Raw genomic sequence first — 16,825 nt, 5'->3', positions numbered from 1 at the left:
CTAGCTTTTTAAGAAAGCGCCAAATCGATTTCCAAAGTGGTTGTACCATTCTACATTCCCACCAACAGTGTATAAGTGTTCCAGTGTCTCCACAACCTCTCCAACATTATTATTTTGTGTTTTTGGATTAATGCTAGCCTTGTTGGGGTGAGATGGTATCTCATTGTAGTTTTGATTTTCATTTCTTTAATGGCTAATAATCATGGGTACTTCTTCACGTGTCTGTTCGCTGCCTCAATGTCTTCTTTGGTCAAGGGCGGCAGTGAATTTATGTTAATGGGGGAGGAACAACTCAGAAAAGGAGGGTGAAAATGGATGTCTAACTCTAAGAATGTAATCAGTGTCACTAAGTGGTATATGAAGAAACTGCTGAATTGGTGTATGTTCTGCTGTGTATATTAACAACAACAAAATAAACAAAATCATACTAAAAAAATCTCGAAAGCCATGTAAAACCCGAAGGCATTAAAATTTATTAAATGATGCAATAACAACGGAATTCTTTATGTACAACAGCATTATTTAACATCAAATAAGCAAATAGCATCAGCAAAGCAATATTAACTTGCATAAATGTATTTAAAATTTCTCTGAATATATCTACCTTTGCATAAACTGCTCACACTAGAAATACAAACATCAATGCAGGTGAACAAAGTGATGTTCAGAGTCAAGTCCATTTTGAAAATAAATCACAACCTGAAACACTGTAAGCTTTCTCCTGAAGAACCACAGTTAATATATTGCTTAATTTTACCCTTGTATAATCTTTTCATATACACACATCTCAGATGGAACTTCATGAGGAACTGTACAAATAAAACCCACAAATGACAAAGGGAAAAAAAAAAGACAGTTAAATGTTTGAAGAAATGTATCATCATCACTATTCAACAACATAAATGTTAAGTGATGATGCACTTATTCAAAAATTGTACACAATTCACTATACAAATATAATACATCGGACAGCTATGTAGGAATATACAAGACTTAAAAACAGATCTAAGGCATTATGCTAGATTTTAGCATTTTGAGGTTCTTGCACATAGCTTTTACCTGTAGTAAGAAACTTAAAAGATTTTGTTTTAGTCTATAAAGAAACACCAGGGAGAAAATTCTAATTAAAATCGAAGCCACTACAGTAATTTTCTTTTGTGCAGAGAATGCTTTGCTCTCAGGCAGCATACTACCATACAAATACTAGAAAATTTTAAATTCACACCAACAATTAATGGCTTAAGTTGCATTTCAAAATTGATTGTGTATCTTTGGGTTCTGCAAGTGGACCTGTGCCACCCATTCATGTGTTAAGCCCATATGAACTCCATTTTTAAACACAGATTAAAAATTGCATTATATAAACTGCAAAAACATTGCTTTCAATGATTACAGGCCATAAGAGATACACACAGGGGAGGGGAGGCATCTTCATCTTTGAGTCAAACGAATTCATTGTAGTAAAACAGCTCACTTCACTTTTTACTTACCACATTACATGAACACTTAAATGAGTTTTACAACCAAGTTAATGTATGTATACTTTCACATTATGTGTTCTTCACATTTAGTAATATAAGTAAAACACTGATTATTTGTTCTATTAAACAAAAACCCAGTACTCAGTCTAACAAATTTATTGTGTACAGCATGAGAAATACTGATAATGAAGGGAATTGATGTGGCTTTTGCTTCTACAGTGATCAATATGATCAGAGGATTCCTTCACTTACTCTTCTTCTCCTAATTAGATGTAAAGCAAAATCCATTACCTGATCTGAGCCATAAGATTAGAACTTATAATCTCTATTCCTTCAAAACAGTAATGATCATGACATAGTCTATGTTACCATGATGGCAGGTTTGTAGATTTGTCTGAATTGGGACTGATGGTAAAACACAGCGGGCAGATGGATAAACAATAAACAATATCAATATTTTTGGACAGTATTATAGTGAAAAGGGACTGAAAACTCAAAACAAAGCAAATCCAGCTTCAACTCCATTTGTCTGTTGTGCTGTGTAAAGTCATTCTAATTCACATATTTCTAAAAATCAATTGAAAACTGGTCAGGTTAAATCGTGCATAAAGCAAGTCTCATTATACCAGTGAGGTCACAGAGTCCTGGGCCAACATCTGCTCGTTCTTCCCTCACAGTTGGGGAACCCAATGGTTTGGCTGAGAAGGTAGCGCCTTTTGAGTGGGACGTGTGAACTGGTGGCCACTGACAACTGCTGTTCCTTGGCCACCTCCCTGTATTGAGATCCCTCTCAAGTGGAAAAAATATCGAAATGCAGATTTCCAGAAAATTTCTTTAGTATGGAGCAACACTTTCAGACTGTCTATTCATCATTTATCTTTGGGTTATATCTCTGTCTATACTTCCAAAATCTGTACATATAGAGAGAGATATAAATATAAATAGGGATAGTTTGTGTATTTTTCACCCTGCCACAAAATAAACAATCAGATTTCAAGGAAAAACCTCTCTGTTCCTAAAAAGCCTGGCTAATGAGATATTACAAAATGCTTTGCTTAGTAGACATCAAAAAGACATCATGTGGAAATTTAGGTAAGAAAGTCTGTGTATTAGGTGTCGGGGAGAAATAGCTCAAAAAAGGCCGTCAGTTTCTCAGTATTGCAGTTGTCGGAAACTGATGCCAATTAATAAAAGATTATTCCCCTACCAGAGCGGGCAAGAAAAACAACCATAAACGTGGCCGGCTTGGTAACACGGAGTCTTTCTAAGGTTCATTAAAAAAGAATATAAACATATAAAAATCAAGAATTGGTTCCTACAGCGGCTGCATATTATATAGATTAATGATTTATGAGCAGAATCACAAGGTTTAGAAAATAAAAAGTCTTAAGTCTACAAATTAGGTCTAATCAAGGCATTGATATCCTTTACAAAACACCTTTAGGAGACACTGCTATGAAGATAATCTAATTTAATACTGAAGTACCTCATTTTTGAGTCAATTCCACAATATGTATACCTCACAAAAATTATACAATTAAAACACTTAAGTTCTCAACTTAAATTATTGCTTGTTTACATAGAAATTGGATTTTATGTACCTTACAAAACTTCAGCTTCGTCAGCACTGCCAAAAAAACAAAATGAAAAACACACGGCGGTGGTTACATCTGTAGTGATATCTGCTGTAAATTTTAAATACACTATCGTTTTCTCCCGTTTTGTAGGCCCGAGGTGCTGGGGGACAGAACGAACATGCTTCCAAAGCAGGTATCCTTAGCTTGACTGTCATTAAGTAGTAACTTTGTTTCCCTCCTTGCCAGTAAATGCATTTTTCTGAAATTCAATATTTAGCAACTGATAAGTGGCTGGCAAAACACGTAAGGAAAAAAGGGCTTACCTGGTTTCTGCTGTGTACACTGCTGTAAAACAATGAACGAAAGTTGGGAGAACTGGGGAAGCCGGAGGGCCAGATGGGGAAGAGGAGATGCCAATTCAAGCTGTCTGAAGCAATCTAATGGGAACTTAATTTGGATGAAAAGTATTTCTTCCTGAAGCCTGATTTCAATGAACTAGTTTGGTTTTCTTTAATGAAGAACAAAGGAAACAATACTTGTTAATATTAACAGCCCCCACAGGCTCCTTTTCCTCTGTTCAATAACTGGAAACTCTTTCCAACCTGGTCCTTGGAGTCTTCTACAAACACACAGCTAGGACTGTTATTGTTCTTCACTTACGGGGTATTTCTGTATCTACAACGCTGTCCATGGTGCCTGGCCTGCTTCTATCCCAAATGCAGGCTTTTGCTTAAAACACCTTAGGTTTTTACTTTTGTTAACTCTTTTCTTTCTCCCAGATGAAATTTTACTCCTTTGCACTAGACTGATTAGCCAGGGAAAACAAAGCAAGAAACCAGTGTCTGGAACCGAACAGGAACAGAACAAGAGCATGGTTGTTTTCCTTAAATACGTACATTTAAATACATTCAATCTGACATGGGTATGCAATTTGCCTGTCAACATTTACTTGCAGGAGAGATCTAAGTTGCACTAAGGTGAATGCAGTGAACAGACTGAGCAACTGTCTGGATGTGAGCTTCAGACTGTCAAGAGAAGAGGCAGCTTCTCCTGCAGCAGCGGCGTGGACTCCACGCCGGCGCAGAGCTGAGGCCTGCCTGCGGATCTCGCTCTGGCAGAACTGGCCGGCAGGTCGGTGGGTCAGAACAAGTGGATGCAGCTCTCCAGACTGGTAAGGGGTTTGAGCAAGTGAGCCCGGTCAGCTGAAGCTACCTTCAGTGTCAGCAGTATTTCTGCAGGAAAACAGACAGAAAGTTGTCAGAAACCTCTGGCTTTTTGGTAAATCCATTATAAAGCCTATCACAAAAACATCAAAATACTTGGCTGCTTTAATCAATGCAAACCACAAGGTTGTATCTGGATGAGTTACACTTGATTTTAAGCAGATGGTGATATTCTTAAACACAAACAATGTTTCCAAAGGGCCAGGAGGAGGCAAACAGATCCTTTATGACGGTTCTCCCAGGACGTAGACAAGCCACGCCTCAGCCACAAACGATGGTCAATCCTTCCTTCGGGATGGCTGCTGCTTTCCTGCCAGTGGCATCCTAGCCCCGTCCCGTCCCTCCATCTTCCCAACGAGGATTACTGAGATACCCCCTGCTGAGCTGCCCTTGCACCTTGACAGCATCCAACCCGGAAATGGCCTTCACGTTCCCCGTCCCTCCTTAAATCACCCAGGACAAGCCCATACACTGTAAATTTCTCTACTGAGATACTCCCAAGGTTCTATGGGGTGTGTGCTCCATGGCTTCAGCAAGTGAAATAAACCTGGGTCTTGACTCTAGGAGAGTTCCTGCTAGTCTCTGGCTGCTATGTGCTGACAGTCTGAATCACCAAACACCAAGGCTCACAGCGGCAAGAATTACGTGGAGGTGCTTCCTCGGTTAGTGCAAGTATATGTCATTGGTTTTCTTTGGTTATCGACTGTCTGTGCCCCTAAAAAGCGTTCATTCATTTAGAAAATATTAACTGAGCATCTACTATCTGCCAGGTGCTGGGGATTACAAGACATTCCTGGTCACTGCTATTACAAAATTGCTGAACAGGCAAAGACGACAAATAACAAGTCACAATAAAATGTGATCAGTTACACGAGGGGAAGCAGCAGGTACTGCGGGAACACAGAACAGTGGTGTACAGAATTTGGCATTTAGACACAGAATTGGAGCACATCAGGGCCGTCAGAGAGACCTAGTGTTAGTAACATTAGACAGGAAGCCAGTCCCCAAATAATCTATTGCACTCTGAACAGAGACTTCTGGGGAAACAACTGCCAAATCGTGAATTCTAGTGGTCAAAGGCAGAATTAAGAATGACATCAGTACCTGCTCAGAGGCACAATTCTTCTAAGCTTAAAAAATCAGCTTAGGAGAATACCTGTGATTGTATTTCTTCTTAGAGAAGAACAGCTAATGCACTTTTCTCTGTATTAAACAGCTGAATAACACGTATTTCTTATTTGTGTTACTGAAAAGATTTCACATGAAAATACTCCATGGTTCTGATTGAAATGTGGAAAAACCCCTCAATTCTCCAGTTATTCTGGAAAAAAAAACTCTACTGAGAAGTATTTATTTCCTGTAAGACTTATGAGGCTTAGAAACTTTGTGGCAGTGTCTTTACCACAGACTAACATCAAGAAACAGGATTACACTCCCGAGGTTCACCCTTCAGCCAGAGCTTAGACGGGCCCATAAAACGGAATGAGACTGAAGGGGCACGACAGCCCAGGGGCAAGGACTACAGGGCAGGAGGGGACAGGAAAGCTGGTAATGGGGAACCCAAGGTCAAGAAGGGAAAAGTGTTGACATGTCATGGGGTTGACAACCAATGTCACAAAACTATATGTGTACTAACTGTTTAATGAGAAACAATTTGTTCTGTAAACCTTCATCTAAAGTACAACAAAAAAAGAAAAAGGAGGAAAAAAAAAAAAAGCAGAGGGTTAGCCAGAGTTCATCTGGTAAGAGAGAACATTGAGCTGGAGCCTATTTCAGGGATGATGCTGGCACCCCAACAGTGCCACTTGGGGGTCACAGGACCTTTCTGTACCTAATACTCCTTCGGGTTGTCATGAGGATTAAAGGAAATGATGTCCATGAAGTGTTTAAACAGCTCCTGAGTCATAATAAATGCTCAATAAATGTCATCATCACTATTATCAGCATTTTCATCATCAACTAAAAGCTGATCCTAGTTAGTGACCAGTTCCCGTAACACCAGTAAATGAAATGAACTGCAACTATACTCTTTTTATGCCCGAGCCATGCGGCTGAGCAATAAACTAAACTTTAATATATTTAAATGTATGCCAAATATAAAAGAATACTGTGATAAGTCCTTGTAAAATGAATCTTGGTTGAGTGAAATAATTGGCCTTCTCTAGTGTTCTGGTAAATCTATAGTTACGTATACTAGCTCTGCTTAAAGCAAGGTACAATTATAATCTAGAGAGAAACAGAACACAGATTCAATTAATAATGAATCATAGTGGTTTCTAGTTCAACAAATGGTACCAGAGTACCAACAAAAATTCTGAAAGAAGTTCCTGATTCCCATCAGCAGCATACCATGTTACAGACACAGAGGATGCGGATCACTGAAGCCCTATCCATTCAGACATCAGCAGAATGGCTGCAAATGCCATGTGATTTCCAGTTATTACTCGTGGATTAGAAAGGATCCACTGTACATGTTATTCTCTGGAGGCAACAACAGGAGTGTCTATGACAGACTGTTCTGTGACCTTAACATTCAGCATGAAACAAAATGCAGACAGAGTAGCCAGATTCAAGAGACAAGTGGGAAAAAAAGAGGAAGTGGGAGGTGTGCAAACGGACGTGTGCTGGACGGTCACAGAGGGAGTTCTCACCACCGATCCATGAACGCACTTTTGATGAAGAGAACATTCTATATTTACTGGAAGTTGCTGTTTGTGATCCTAACTCTAATCTTCCGTCTTGGGTTTGGTGGGTACCCACCAGGTGCCGACATGTGCATTCAGGTAAGTATCTTGGGGTTCTGTCAGCCCGCCGTGCGCAGCACCCCGCCTCTCTGTGGTGCTCCCGGTGTTCCTCCTCACTCTTGCCTTCCCTCTTACCACTGTGCTCGCAGGTCTGCCCCCTCCACCCCGCCTCGTTCCCCCTTAGTTGTCCTGCTCTCAGCCACCATCTCCCAGGTCTTGATTCCTAGTTCCAATGCGTACTAGCTTTGTGACCTTGGGTAAATCACCAATTCCTCCGAAATGCAGTCTCCTCATCATCTGAAAATGCTGGGGGTGCTTAGGTATCTATGAAGCACCTGGCACAGTCCCTGGTGCACTAGAGGCCAGATGTTCTGTTTCCTTTTCCTCAATTCAGAGGTTTCTCCCTCCCAAGATTCAGTCTGAGGGCTCTTCCAAAAGTGGCTGAATCTTTACTATCTGTCCCACTAGCGTCTGTCAACGCCTTTCTCTTCCCTTCAGGATTGAAGTAAAAAGAGACAAGGGAATGGCACCAATGAAGGATGTACTTTATTCCTTTCTGGACTTCCCCAATGTTACCTGCATAGAGGCCTTAGAGAAATCTCACAAGAGCTCAGTACTCCCTTAAGGAAGCTGGGGAGTGCAGGAGTTTAGAAAGCTCATTCTGGAGTCAGCCTGCCTAGGCTTACTTCCTGGTGCTGTGGGACCCTGGACAAGCCATGTAAACTCTCAAAGCAGTAGTTATACTGTATGATTGTGGTGTGGGTTAAACGAGACAACCTAAGCAAAGTTCTAGGAAGAGAACCAGGCCTGTGGTAAATGCTCAGTACAGTGAGTTGTTTCTGTAATTGTTTAAAAGGCAAAACACGGGGCCATCAAGCGTTTTGCTTTACAATAGGCGAGTCTTTCTTTTTTGAGGCTCATGGGAGCAGAGGAAAGGACATAGGCAAGTAGACTCTGGGGGCTCCTGGCAGAAAAGGAGTAGGAGGTTGGGCTGCTGGCCTGGCCCATGCAGGGCTTCTGAGAGGCAGACCTACAAAGTCACTTTCCAGGGCTCCTGCTCCTGGAGCCCAGGCCTAGGTTGGCATCATCACACACTGAAGGGGGGGTGGGGAGATAGATCTCATCTTGGTGGATTAAGGGAGGGTAATGCTATCCTCGGTGGTACAAATGGTTTGTCTGGCTACTAACCAAAAGGCTAGCAGTTTGAACCTACCAAGCAGTGCCATGGAAGAAAGGTCTGGATTATAGCCAAGCAAATCCTGTGGAGCTCAGTTCTACTCTGTCACGCATGGGTCACCATAAGACAGAATCGACTCAATGGCAATGGGTTTGTTTGTTTTTGTTTAATATGATCCTGACCTCCTACATGCATTTTCTTCAGAGATATGAAGTGCTCAGAGGTTACGCTCTCTGGCACTTTTGGGTTAAACTGAGCTGCCCTTTGGGAACATAATTATCACTGATGTCATCAGTCCTTTGAGAAATACAACCCAGGTTTCAAGCCTCTACTTCTTGCACATAAGCCATCACTTAGTTAGGTGGCTGCTATCTGTACAGACTCGGTGGAAAGAAGAGGACTGGCACAGAGAAGACTCCAGTCCTCTGCGGGGACTTCACAATTAAGAGCCATGGGGCATTTCAAGCTTCAGTCAATGGCACGTTTACAGTCTAAACACATGGTCAGTAAGAAATACATTCCATTTTCTGTTTGGCTTACCTGTTGCCGTCGAGTCGATTCCAACTCAATAGTGACCCTATAGGACAGAGCAGAACTACCCCATAGGGTATCCAAGGTTGTAATCTTTATGGAAGCAGACTGCCACATCTTTCTCCCACAAAATGGCTGGTGGGTTCGAACTACCAACCTTCTGGTTAGCAGTTGAGTGATTAACCACTGCGCCATCAGGGTTCATCTCTGTTTGGCTTACTATATCAACATGTTAACTGTTTTTTTAAATGAGTTCCTGTGCCTTGGTGCATATGGGTCTCCCTCCCTCTGGTACGTACAGATAACATCCACAGGACTCCCACACAGCCGGCATCTCTGCCGTCTGGGACTGTGGTTCTTTACAAGAGGAACCGTGTTTAAAAACTTAGCACAACATGTTATTAAAATATGGATCAAATTTATGTATTATTTTCTAAACTTGAATGCTAATATTAACAAAACTGTCTTAAGACCCACTTTTTGTAGGAAATTCAGTATCAACCCTATGTTCTCTCCATTGAGAGAGAGAGTACTTTTAAAAAGAAAGCTATCAGCCTCATCTACTGCTGGTGGGATTACAAACTGGTGCGGCCATTGTGGAGAACCGTTCGGTGGTTCCTCAAAAAGTTAAACATAGAATTACCTTTTAACCTAGCAATTCCACCTCTAGGCATATACCCAAAAGAATTGAAGGCAGGAACACAGACACTTGTACACCAGTATTCACTGCAGTACTACTCACAATAGCCCAAAAGTGAAAACAACCAAGTGTCCATCAAGATGAATGGATAAACACAAAATGTGGTACATACATACAGTGGAGTATTACTCAGCCATAAAGAGAAATGAAGTCCTGATACACGCTACAACATGGGTGGACCTTGAAAACATTATGCTGAGTGAAAGAAATCAATCACAAGAGGACAAATATTGTGTGATCTCATTTATAATGAAATACCCAGAATAGTCAAATGCACAGAAGCCGAAGTTCCTTAGTGTTGGCCTGGGGTGGGTGGGAGGGGTAAATGAGAGGGTCTTGCTTAAGCAGTACAGTTTGTGTTAAGGATGATGGAAAACTTGGAAATGAACAGTGGTAACTGTTACACATCCTGGTGAATGTAGTTAATGTCAATGAACTGTACATGTAAAAGTGGTTGAAATGTTTTGTTACATATATTTCACAGTAAAACTTTAAAAAATTAAAAAAAAAAAAAAAGGAGAGAGCGCTCGCCATCTCCTGCTACGGGTTATGTCCCTTCCCACGCTGGCCCGCTTGACTGGCTAATGAGCCACACGGCCCCCAGTCCCCCCTGTGATACATCTGCTGCCGGGCACACAGGCAGGGGGTTCTCAGTACTGATCGTTCTATTGTTCAGGATTTGGTAGAACATGGTAATACTGCTGTCCTTAGAACAAGCGTTTGAGGTAATAAGTAAGAAATACAAGTAAGACACAAGACTGTTGCCTAAACAGAATGAAATATGGGAAAACACTTAGAAAGAATAAACATAGACTTAAGAAATAATTCTTGACACAAAACCATTTTAGGCCAGATGAAATTAGAAGATATTTAAAGAATCACAAGTATTACAACTACTTTTAACCCCTGGTTGACGATTTATCTATGCCAATTTTGGTCTATAAAATGGTTGTGGTTCACTTCACTACCATATTCGCGTACTTCTTTGCTGTTTCTTACCCGTGATGTGTCTCCCTCCTGCTTAATCATATCCATTCCAGGCAGCTGGTTTGGGAACAGGTTGCCTCCCCTCAGAGCAGGATCACTAACCTGAGGGGACAAGACACGACAGTGGCTATATTCAGCAGATGCCCGAGTGTACTGGGGAACAACCTACCATCAATTTTCCTTTAAGTATAGCTACTGGGAGAAAACCCAGAACCAAGCCCACTGCCGTCAAGTTGATTCCAACTCATAACAACCCTATAAGACAAGAGTAGAACTGCCGCCCATTGGGTTTCCAAGGAGCAGCTGGTGGATTCTAACTGCCGACTTTTTGGTTAGCAGCTGAGCTCTTAACCACTGAGCCACCAGGGATCCCTACTGGGAAAAGGGGGTACATAAAGTTAGCTTCATTCCTGTGTCACTTCCCCCATGGATATATTTTGGGAAGTATGGAGAAACATGAAAATAAATACTTTAAATAATAGACTAGTTGCCTACAAAATTAAATTTATCTGCATTTGGTACAGAAATCAAATTCAACAGAGAAGATGATACTAGGAATATTTTCATGAACACAAGTCATGTGTTCAGTTTTTGGCTGGTTCAAATTAGACCAGTGACTCACATCTGGGACTTTGAAGTCATCTGAGGGCCCCTGATATCTTTGCTACTGAGACGAATCATTTACTAGTGAGAGCAAGTGTGAATACCCAAAACAGGCTGGATTCTGTGAATCTATTCTGATCAAGTGAACTATTCATTAGCATCTATACACTTCTCTCACAAACTACAAAATAAATGTACAATGCTAACAGGAATCATTTTGTCAGAAGACACACACTGCAGTTGTGTTTTGGGGGGCTTTCAAATCAACTCCGGTATTGAAAAGGCTTAAATCTGTGCAAAAGTTTTAAATCAATCTGGATTATTAAAGATGCACCAATTTACTTCTCAGTAGGTTGGGTTTGGACCCGTGTTAGACCAGACAATCTCACGCACACTTTCCCTAGAAAGCAAAATAGGAATTACTAGTGGCCTACTTTTCGGAGGAAATTCAACATTAGTTTTATATTTTCTCCAATGACAAGACACAAATCCTTATTTCTTTATGTCTATTTAACTGATTTACTCAAGCATTTAGCCACCATCATTTAGCTAAAGAAGTACAAGTTATTAGTACTAAACACACACACATGCACACACACACACAAATATATAATATGTATACACAGATTTCTTAAACTGCAAAGGGCTTTCAGTTTTCTCATCTATCATTTTAAGTCATTCAAATTTTCTGTGCCTCAATTTCTCCATATGTAAAATAAGATTCAGGGTTCTTGCCACATTTTAAGTTTGCGTGAATTACTGACTATCAGTGGTTGAATGACAAGCATTTGGTGCCCTTTGAGAAATAAGATCTTCTGTGAAATTATTAATCTTCATCTTTACTTCTAGGTTAGCCCACGACAGATTTTAGATCCAAGGCGGGCACTACTATCTCAAACGCTTTGAGTCTCTTTGCTACCTAGTGAAGCTGGCGTGTACTTCGGGCCGGCAGAATCATTTCACTGTTATTCAATACAAAATAAAATTATTAAAAAAAAATCATTGACAAAAAAATCATGGTATCCATATTCCAAAGGTTAAAAATAAGAAGAATGGTTTCTGCATTACCTGTGTCAGTCCCCTTACACTAGTGAAGTATCCTTTAAGGCAAACTGGATGGCTGGTAATTTGGCCCTTGCTTTTCATCTGGTCTTGCATTCAGAAAAAAATCAGTTCTAAACTATAAATCCAAAATAAAGCTATTTAAAAAGCACATTTACCATGCCCTCTTCAGAGATTCAGCTTAGATACTGTTAAATTCCTCAAATAAGAGAAACAAATGGCAAGAAAGTTAAGAAACATTTTAAAAGATCCTTGAGCAGTCAGGAACCCTTTCATGTTTATTTTGTCAGTAACAAGTAAGTCTGCTAATCTCATTAACACAGGTTAAATGAAGGTGATAAAATACTCTTCAAAATAAATGTGGGAGTTGACAGCAGATGTTAAGTACATGGAAAGATACATTTAACAAAGAAATAGACACAAAGTCCCCACCAGAAGAAAAAGGTTGCTTCTCATTCTCTGGGAGCTCACCTGCTCGGGACCCATGGAGGACAGCCCTGATGTAGGCACAGAGGTCACTGAGGTCATGCTGATCTGTCCTGTCATCTGGTTCATGTTGTTTATGCCACTTGTATTGGTTGCCAAGGATACATTGATGTTCATACTGTTATTGTACATGCTGGTGTTTGCTTGCTGCCCGAAGTGTGGCGGGGACTGCTGTGAAAACACGCTGTAACATAACCGGAAGATTGAAACGTTAGAGCCTTGTGGCAAGCAGAGCCGGGCATTTCTGAGTACTTGGGCGTTTGTTCACTTTAGAATGAAGGGTGGAAAAGTTGGCCAAGGTGAGAGGGTGAGGTCTGAAACTGTGTGGCAGACAGTCACCAAAGCTGTAGAGGCGACCAAGCGCTTCACGTCACTGTGGAGGTCTAGAAGTATACCCCCAACTTTCATGTCTACATCAGACAAACCTTTTGTTTTTGTCTGTTTTTTATCACATGTATAATAAAGCAGGGCTTTGAACTAGTTCTGCCCGGTTCAATCGTGGCCAAGGAAGCATCACTGGAACAGACTAGAATTTTAAAAATTTGGGTGATTCATGACGGTACCTGGAATGGGAAAAATTATGGGTTGAAGCCTAGCTAGAAACTTACTCTCCCTCTTAGAAAACAAGGGTAGTGTACACTTTGCACACTAAATCTCTTGCCCTCATATTTTGAGCAGATTCGGAAACAGCGCTGCCTTGCTCAAAGACGGCGGCACCCCACTCAGAGACGGGGGTGCACTCTCCAAAGTCCTGCCAACAACCCAATCTCCCGCATCAGGCTGTGGAAAGAGCTCACTGTGACTCTTCCGAGTCTCCCATTCCAGGGCTTCCACCTGTAATGTTTCCTGTTCTGGATACCGTGGCGAATCACCCAAATTGTAAAACTTCCAGTCTATTCCTGTTTCGCTTTGTCGGCCTTGACTGAACCAGTTTGAAGCCTTGCAGTAAAGGATGGTTTCTAGGTCGCTGCCTACCACAGTAGCTTCTATCATAAATTGGTTGAGTGGTACCTCTCAGGTAGTTCCTTCCCCGCAGTTTTACTCCCAGTGAAAAGGTATTCTACGAATGATATTAACAAGCACCAAAATGGCCTCTGTTTTTACTGAGCTTTGGTAAATTCTGGTGACTTCTGCCTTAGGAATAGTAAACTTGCTTACTTAGCATTTTACCAGATACTGCTTGCTTGAGCAAAGAAATTAAGAAAACTATAGAAAAGAGGGAGCCCTGGTGGCACAGTGGTTAAAAGCTCGGCTGGTAACCAAAAGGCTGGCAGTTCGAATCTACCAGCCATTCTTTAGAAATCCCATGGGGCAGTTCTACTCTGTCCTATAGGGTCACTATGAGTCAGAATTGACTCGACAGCAATGGGTATAGAAAAGAGACAGGTGGTCTATACAAAGATTCCCTGGTAATCATTTATATCAAAAACATATCAAAACGTGGAGTTACCTGTTTCCACCCATATTCCCCTGTGCCCACCCATTCATGTCTGAAGAGGCCTGATAGGCAGGATTAGCTGGAGACTGCTGTATCATGGGACTTTGGGTATGCGCCATTCTGGGCGACATCAGAGGACTCTGGGGAGCTGTAGCTCCAGTGAAGCCTGGATCAGGTTGCTGACTTATTCCTTAAAAAACAAAACAAAAATCCAAAGGAGATTGTTAGTTTTATTATAGAGAGTAAGGGGGAAAAGCACATTTCAAATCAAATACACATAGATAACTACTTTTAATTACTTCATCCTGTGCTTTTTACATACATTTCCAAAAGATTCCAAGCTGGGATAATTAATATATTTGAAGAAAAAAATCTCCCCACCTTTATACTCTATGGTAGTTAGAGGGGTATCTAGAAAGCATATCAACCATCATGGCTAGAGTGAGAGAGAGAAAATACCATTTTTTTCCCTATTAAAAAACCCTATTGTTGTTGAGTCAATTTCGACTCATAGTGACCCTATAGGACGGAGTAGAACTGGCCCATAGGGTTACCAAAGCTGCCATCTTTACAGAAGCAGATTGCCACATCTTTCTCCTGCAGAGCTGCTGGTGGGTTCCAATCGCCAACCTTCTGGTTAGCAGCTGAGCATTTAACCACTGCACCAACAATGCTCCTTTCTTTTCCCTATGTCCCTCCCCAAATCAAGAATGGGTCAAATATGTATATATTTTTTCTCATTATGACCTAAAATAGTCACAGTCTTTATGTTAAATTTTGGTATATAATTAAAATTGGATGGTTTTAAATGATTAAAGTTCAGTTATATATAAAGTCAACATATTTGAATGATTTTTCATTAATTAAGCTAATCCATGATTAGATACATTTAAAAAAATAAGCAACTGCATTCATGATTAGCTTGTTTTGTCTTTATAAAGGGCTCTTTGGTACTTTAGTGTTCTGCAAGATTAGCAAAACTAAGAAAGAAAATTCAATGTATATCAAATGGCATTTACGCTACCAGAAAAGAACTTTAATCAGACTTTCCCAAATCAAAAAGGAAACAGGGGAAAGGAGTTAGAAAATGAAGGAGGCAACTTCTTAGACAATTTCAAGGATGACATTAAGGTGAGCACATTTCTGCCTAGAAGATTAGTAAAGCAAGCACAATTTAATGAATCATTTAAATTAACTATAAAAGAAAAATTTAAGATCACACAGAAAGAAAGCTGCAAATTCTTTGTTTCTATAAAGAAATAGGAATCCTGAATTTAGTCAATATAAACACTTGAAAATTATTTGTAGATGACGCTGGCACAAGGCAGGGAGAGTAATTTTTAATATTAACGTTAATGTAAGCACTTTTATCAATATGTCGACTATTAATTGAACATGACATGCACTACAAATATTAACATTTATAACATTACACGCTTGGTATCTATCTCTTAAGACTGACATTAAACAACAAATCAATAAGAAGAAAATGAAGAGCTCTTCCATTGTGGTTTATATATAGTACTTCTCAAGAATTACGTACTCATTAAAGATTTGGTATAATCCTTAAAGACTTCATTTTTTAAAAGTTGTAGAATGTCTTAATTTTTAAATTTATATATGTCTTTCAACATTTTGTATATGTTTACTGATTTGTTTCAGTCAGACTCAGAGGCTTTCAAATATAAACAAATACAAATATAAATGTGCCTGTGTTAACAGAAATTGACATGAACATATATATTCATACACACTCACACACACGACAGACAGATACAATACACGCACACACACTTACTTCGGTCATTCTTAAAGTAAGACCTGCACTCAGAGAAAAGGTGGTACCTGAGCTGAGAGACTGGAAGGTACTGTGCTGGACTTGGGGACTCCTGACAGGCCCCAACTGTCCTCCCGGGTTTCCTATCATCCCCTGGTTAGCCAGAGTCATCTGGGAGCTATGCAAGGAGCTGTGAGAGAGGAGCTGTGACCCAGGACTGGGGGGCACCGGGGAGAAAGAACTGGTGAAAGGTGGTGGGGTTGAAAGTCCAGTACCGTAGTTTGGAGGGAATGGAAACTGCTGTGCGTTTGCCTGGGGAATCCGGGGGTTGCTCAGAGTCGCTGGTATACCACCAGAAGCCACCATGCTTGGTGTCAGATTCAACCCTTGTCCTCTCATCATCAAAGTTCGCTGCTGAACTTGCTGTTGCTGATGCATTTGTCTCTGACGAAGATGCTGGTTCAGGATTTCCCTCTGTCTCTGGGCCAGCATCTGTGCATTAATAGGCCCCTGAAATTGAAGCAATATATGGAGGAAAACACTGGGGGTACACACAGATTGAAAAACAAACTATCACAGACAGAATAACCGATGGTACGTCTCACGGAAAATTATTTGGAAAGAACATCTTAGAGTTGAACAACTGGTGGTCGAAAATGTGGTTGTCTGAGTTCTATGGAAATGACATGATTATTCGAAACCCTGTTACGGCTTTCATGGTTAAGTTTAATGTCAATTAACTTTGGACTAATTTCCAGAGGACACAGTTACCTAAAGGACCTCCAATAACACCAGTCCTATCAAGACTGTGATATAAGCCTTGAAGATGGCAGTTTAGGGTCTCATTCAAGGGACACTCAGGTCTAAAGAGAAACAAATCCTTGTGCCAAAAGGTGGCTTGGAGCACGTTAGCAAAGGCTGCTCAGAGGCAGGAAGAAAGGGGAGAGCAGGGAGCGGGGCTGATAAGAATCCAATAAAGAGGCAAGGACAGAATGGAATGGGAAGGGAAGGAGGAAATGAGAGAGGGAAGGAAGGAGGG

General features: G+C 40.7%; 1 protein-coding gene across 12 annotated transcripts in view; it reads right to left on the bottom strand.

The window, feature by feature from the left end:
- Positions 1 to 432: 432 nt before the first annotated feature.
- Positions 433 to 16,825, bottom strand: part of NCOA2 (nuclear receptor coactivator 2) — a 304,968-nt gene continuing 288,575 nt past the window's right edge. For 7 of the 12 annotated variants that reach the window (XM_023727750.1, XM_023727747.1, XM_004372538.2 and 4 more), the window contains 5 exons: positions 16,062 to 16,296; positions 14,022 to 14,199; positions 12,557 to 12,755; positions 10,433 to 10,522; positions 433 to 4,290 (listed from right to left, as the gene is read on the bottom strand). In XM_023727750.1, coding sequence (XP_023583518.1) covers positions 4,279 to 4,290; positions 10,433 to 10,522; positions 12,557 to 12,755; positions 14,022 to 14,199; positions 16,062 to 16,296 — 714 coding nt within the window. In that variant the 3' untranslated portion in view covers positions 433 to 4,278. The remainder of the gene's footprint in view (positions 4,291 to 10,432; positions 10,523 to 12,556; positions 12,756 to 14,021; positions 14,200 to 16,061; positions 16,297 to 16,825) is intronic. The other 5 variants (XM_023727751.1, XM_023727754.1, XM_023727753.1 and 2 more) reach the window with 1 other exon arrangement.

The sequence above is a fragment of the Trichechus manatus genome, unplaced genomic scaffold (assembly GCF_000243295.1).
Source record: "Trichechus manatus latirostris isolate Lorelei unplaced genomic scaffold, TriManLat1.0 scaffold00018, whole genome shotgun sequence".
NCBI lineage: Eukaryota > Metazoa > Chordata > Mammalia > Sirenia > Trichechidae > Trichechus > Trichechus manatus.
This window is presented reverse-complemented; position numbering and strand designations above follow the sequence as displayed.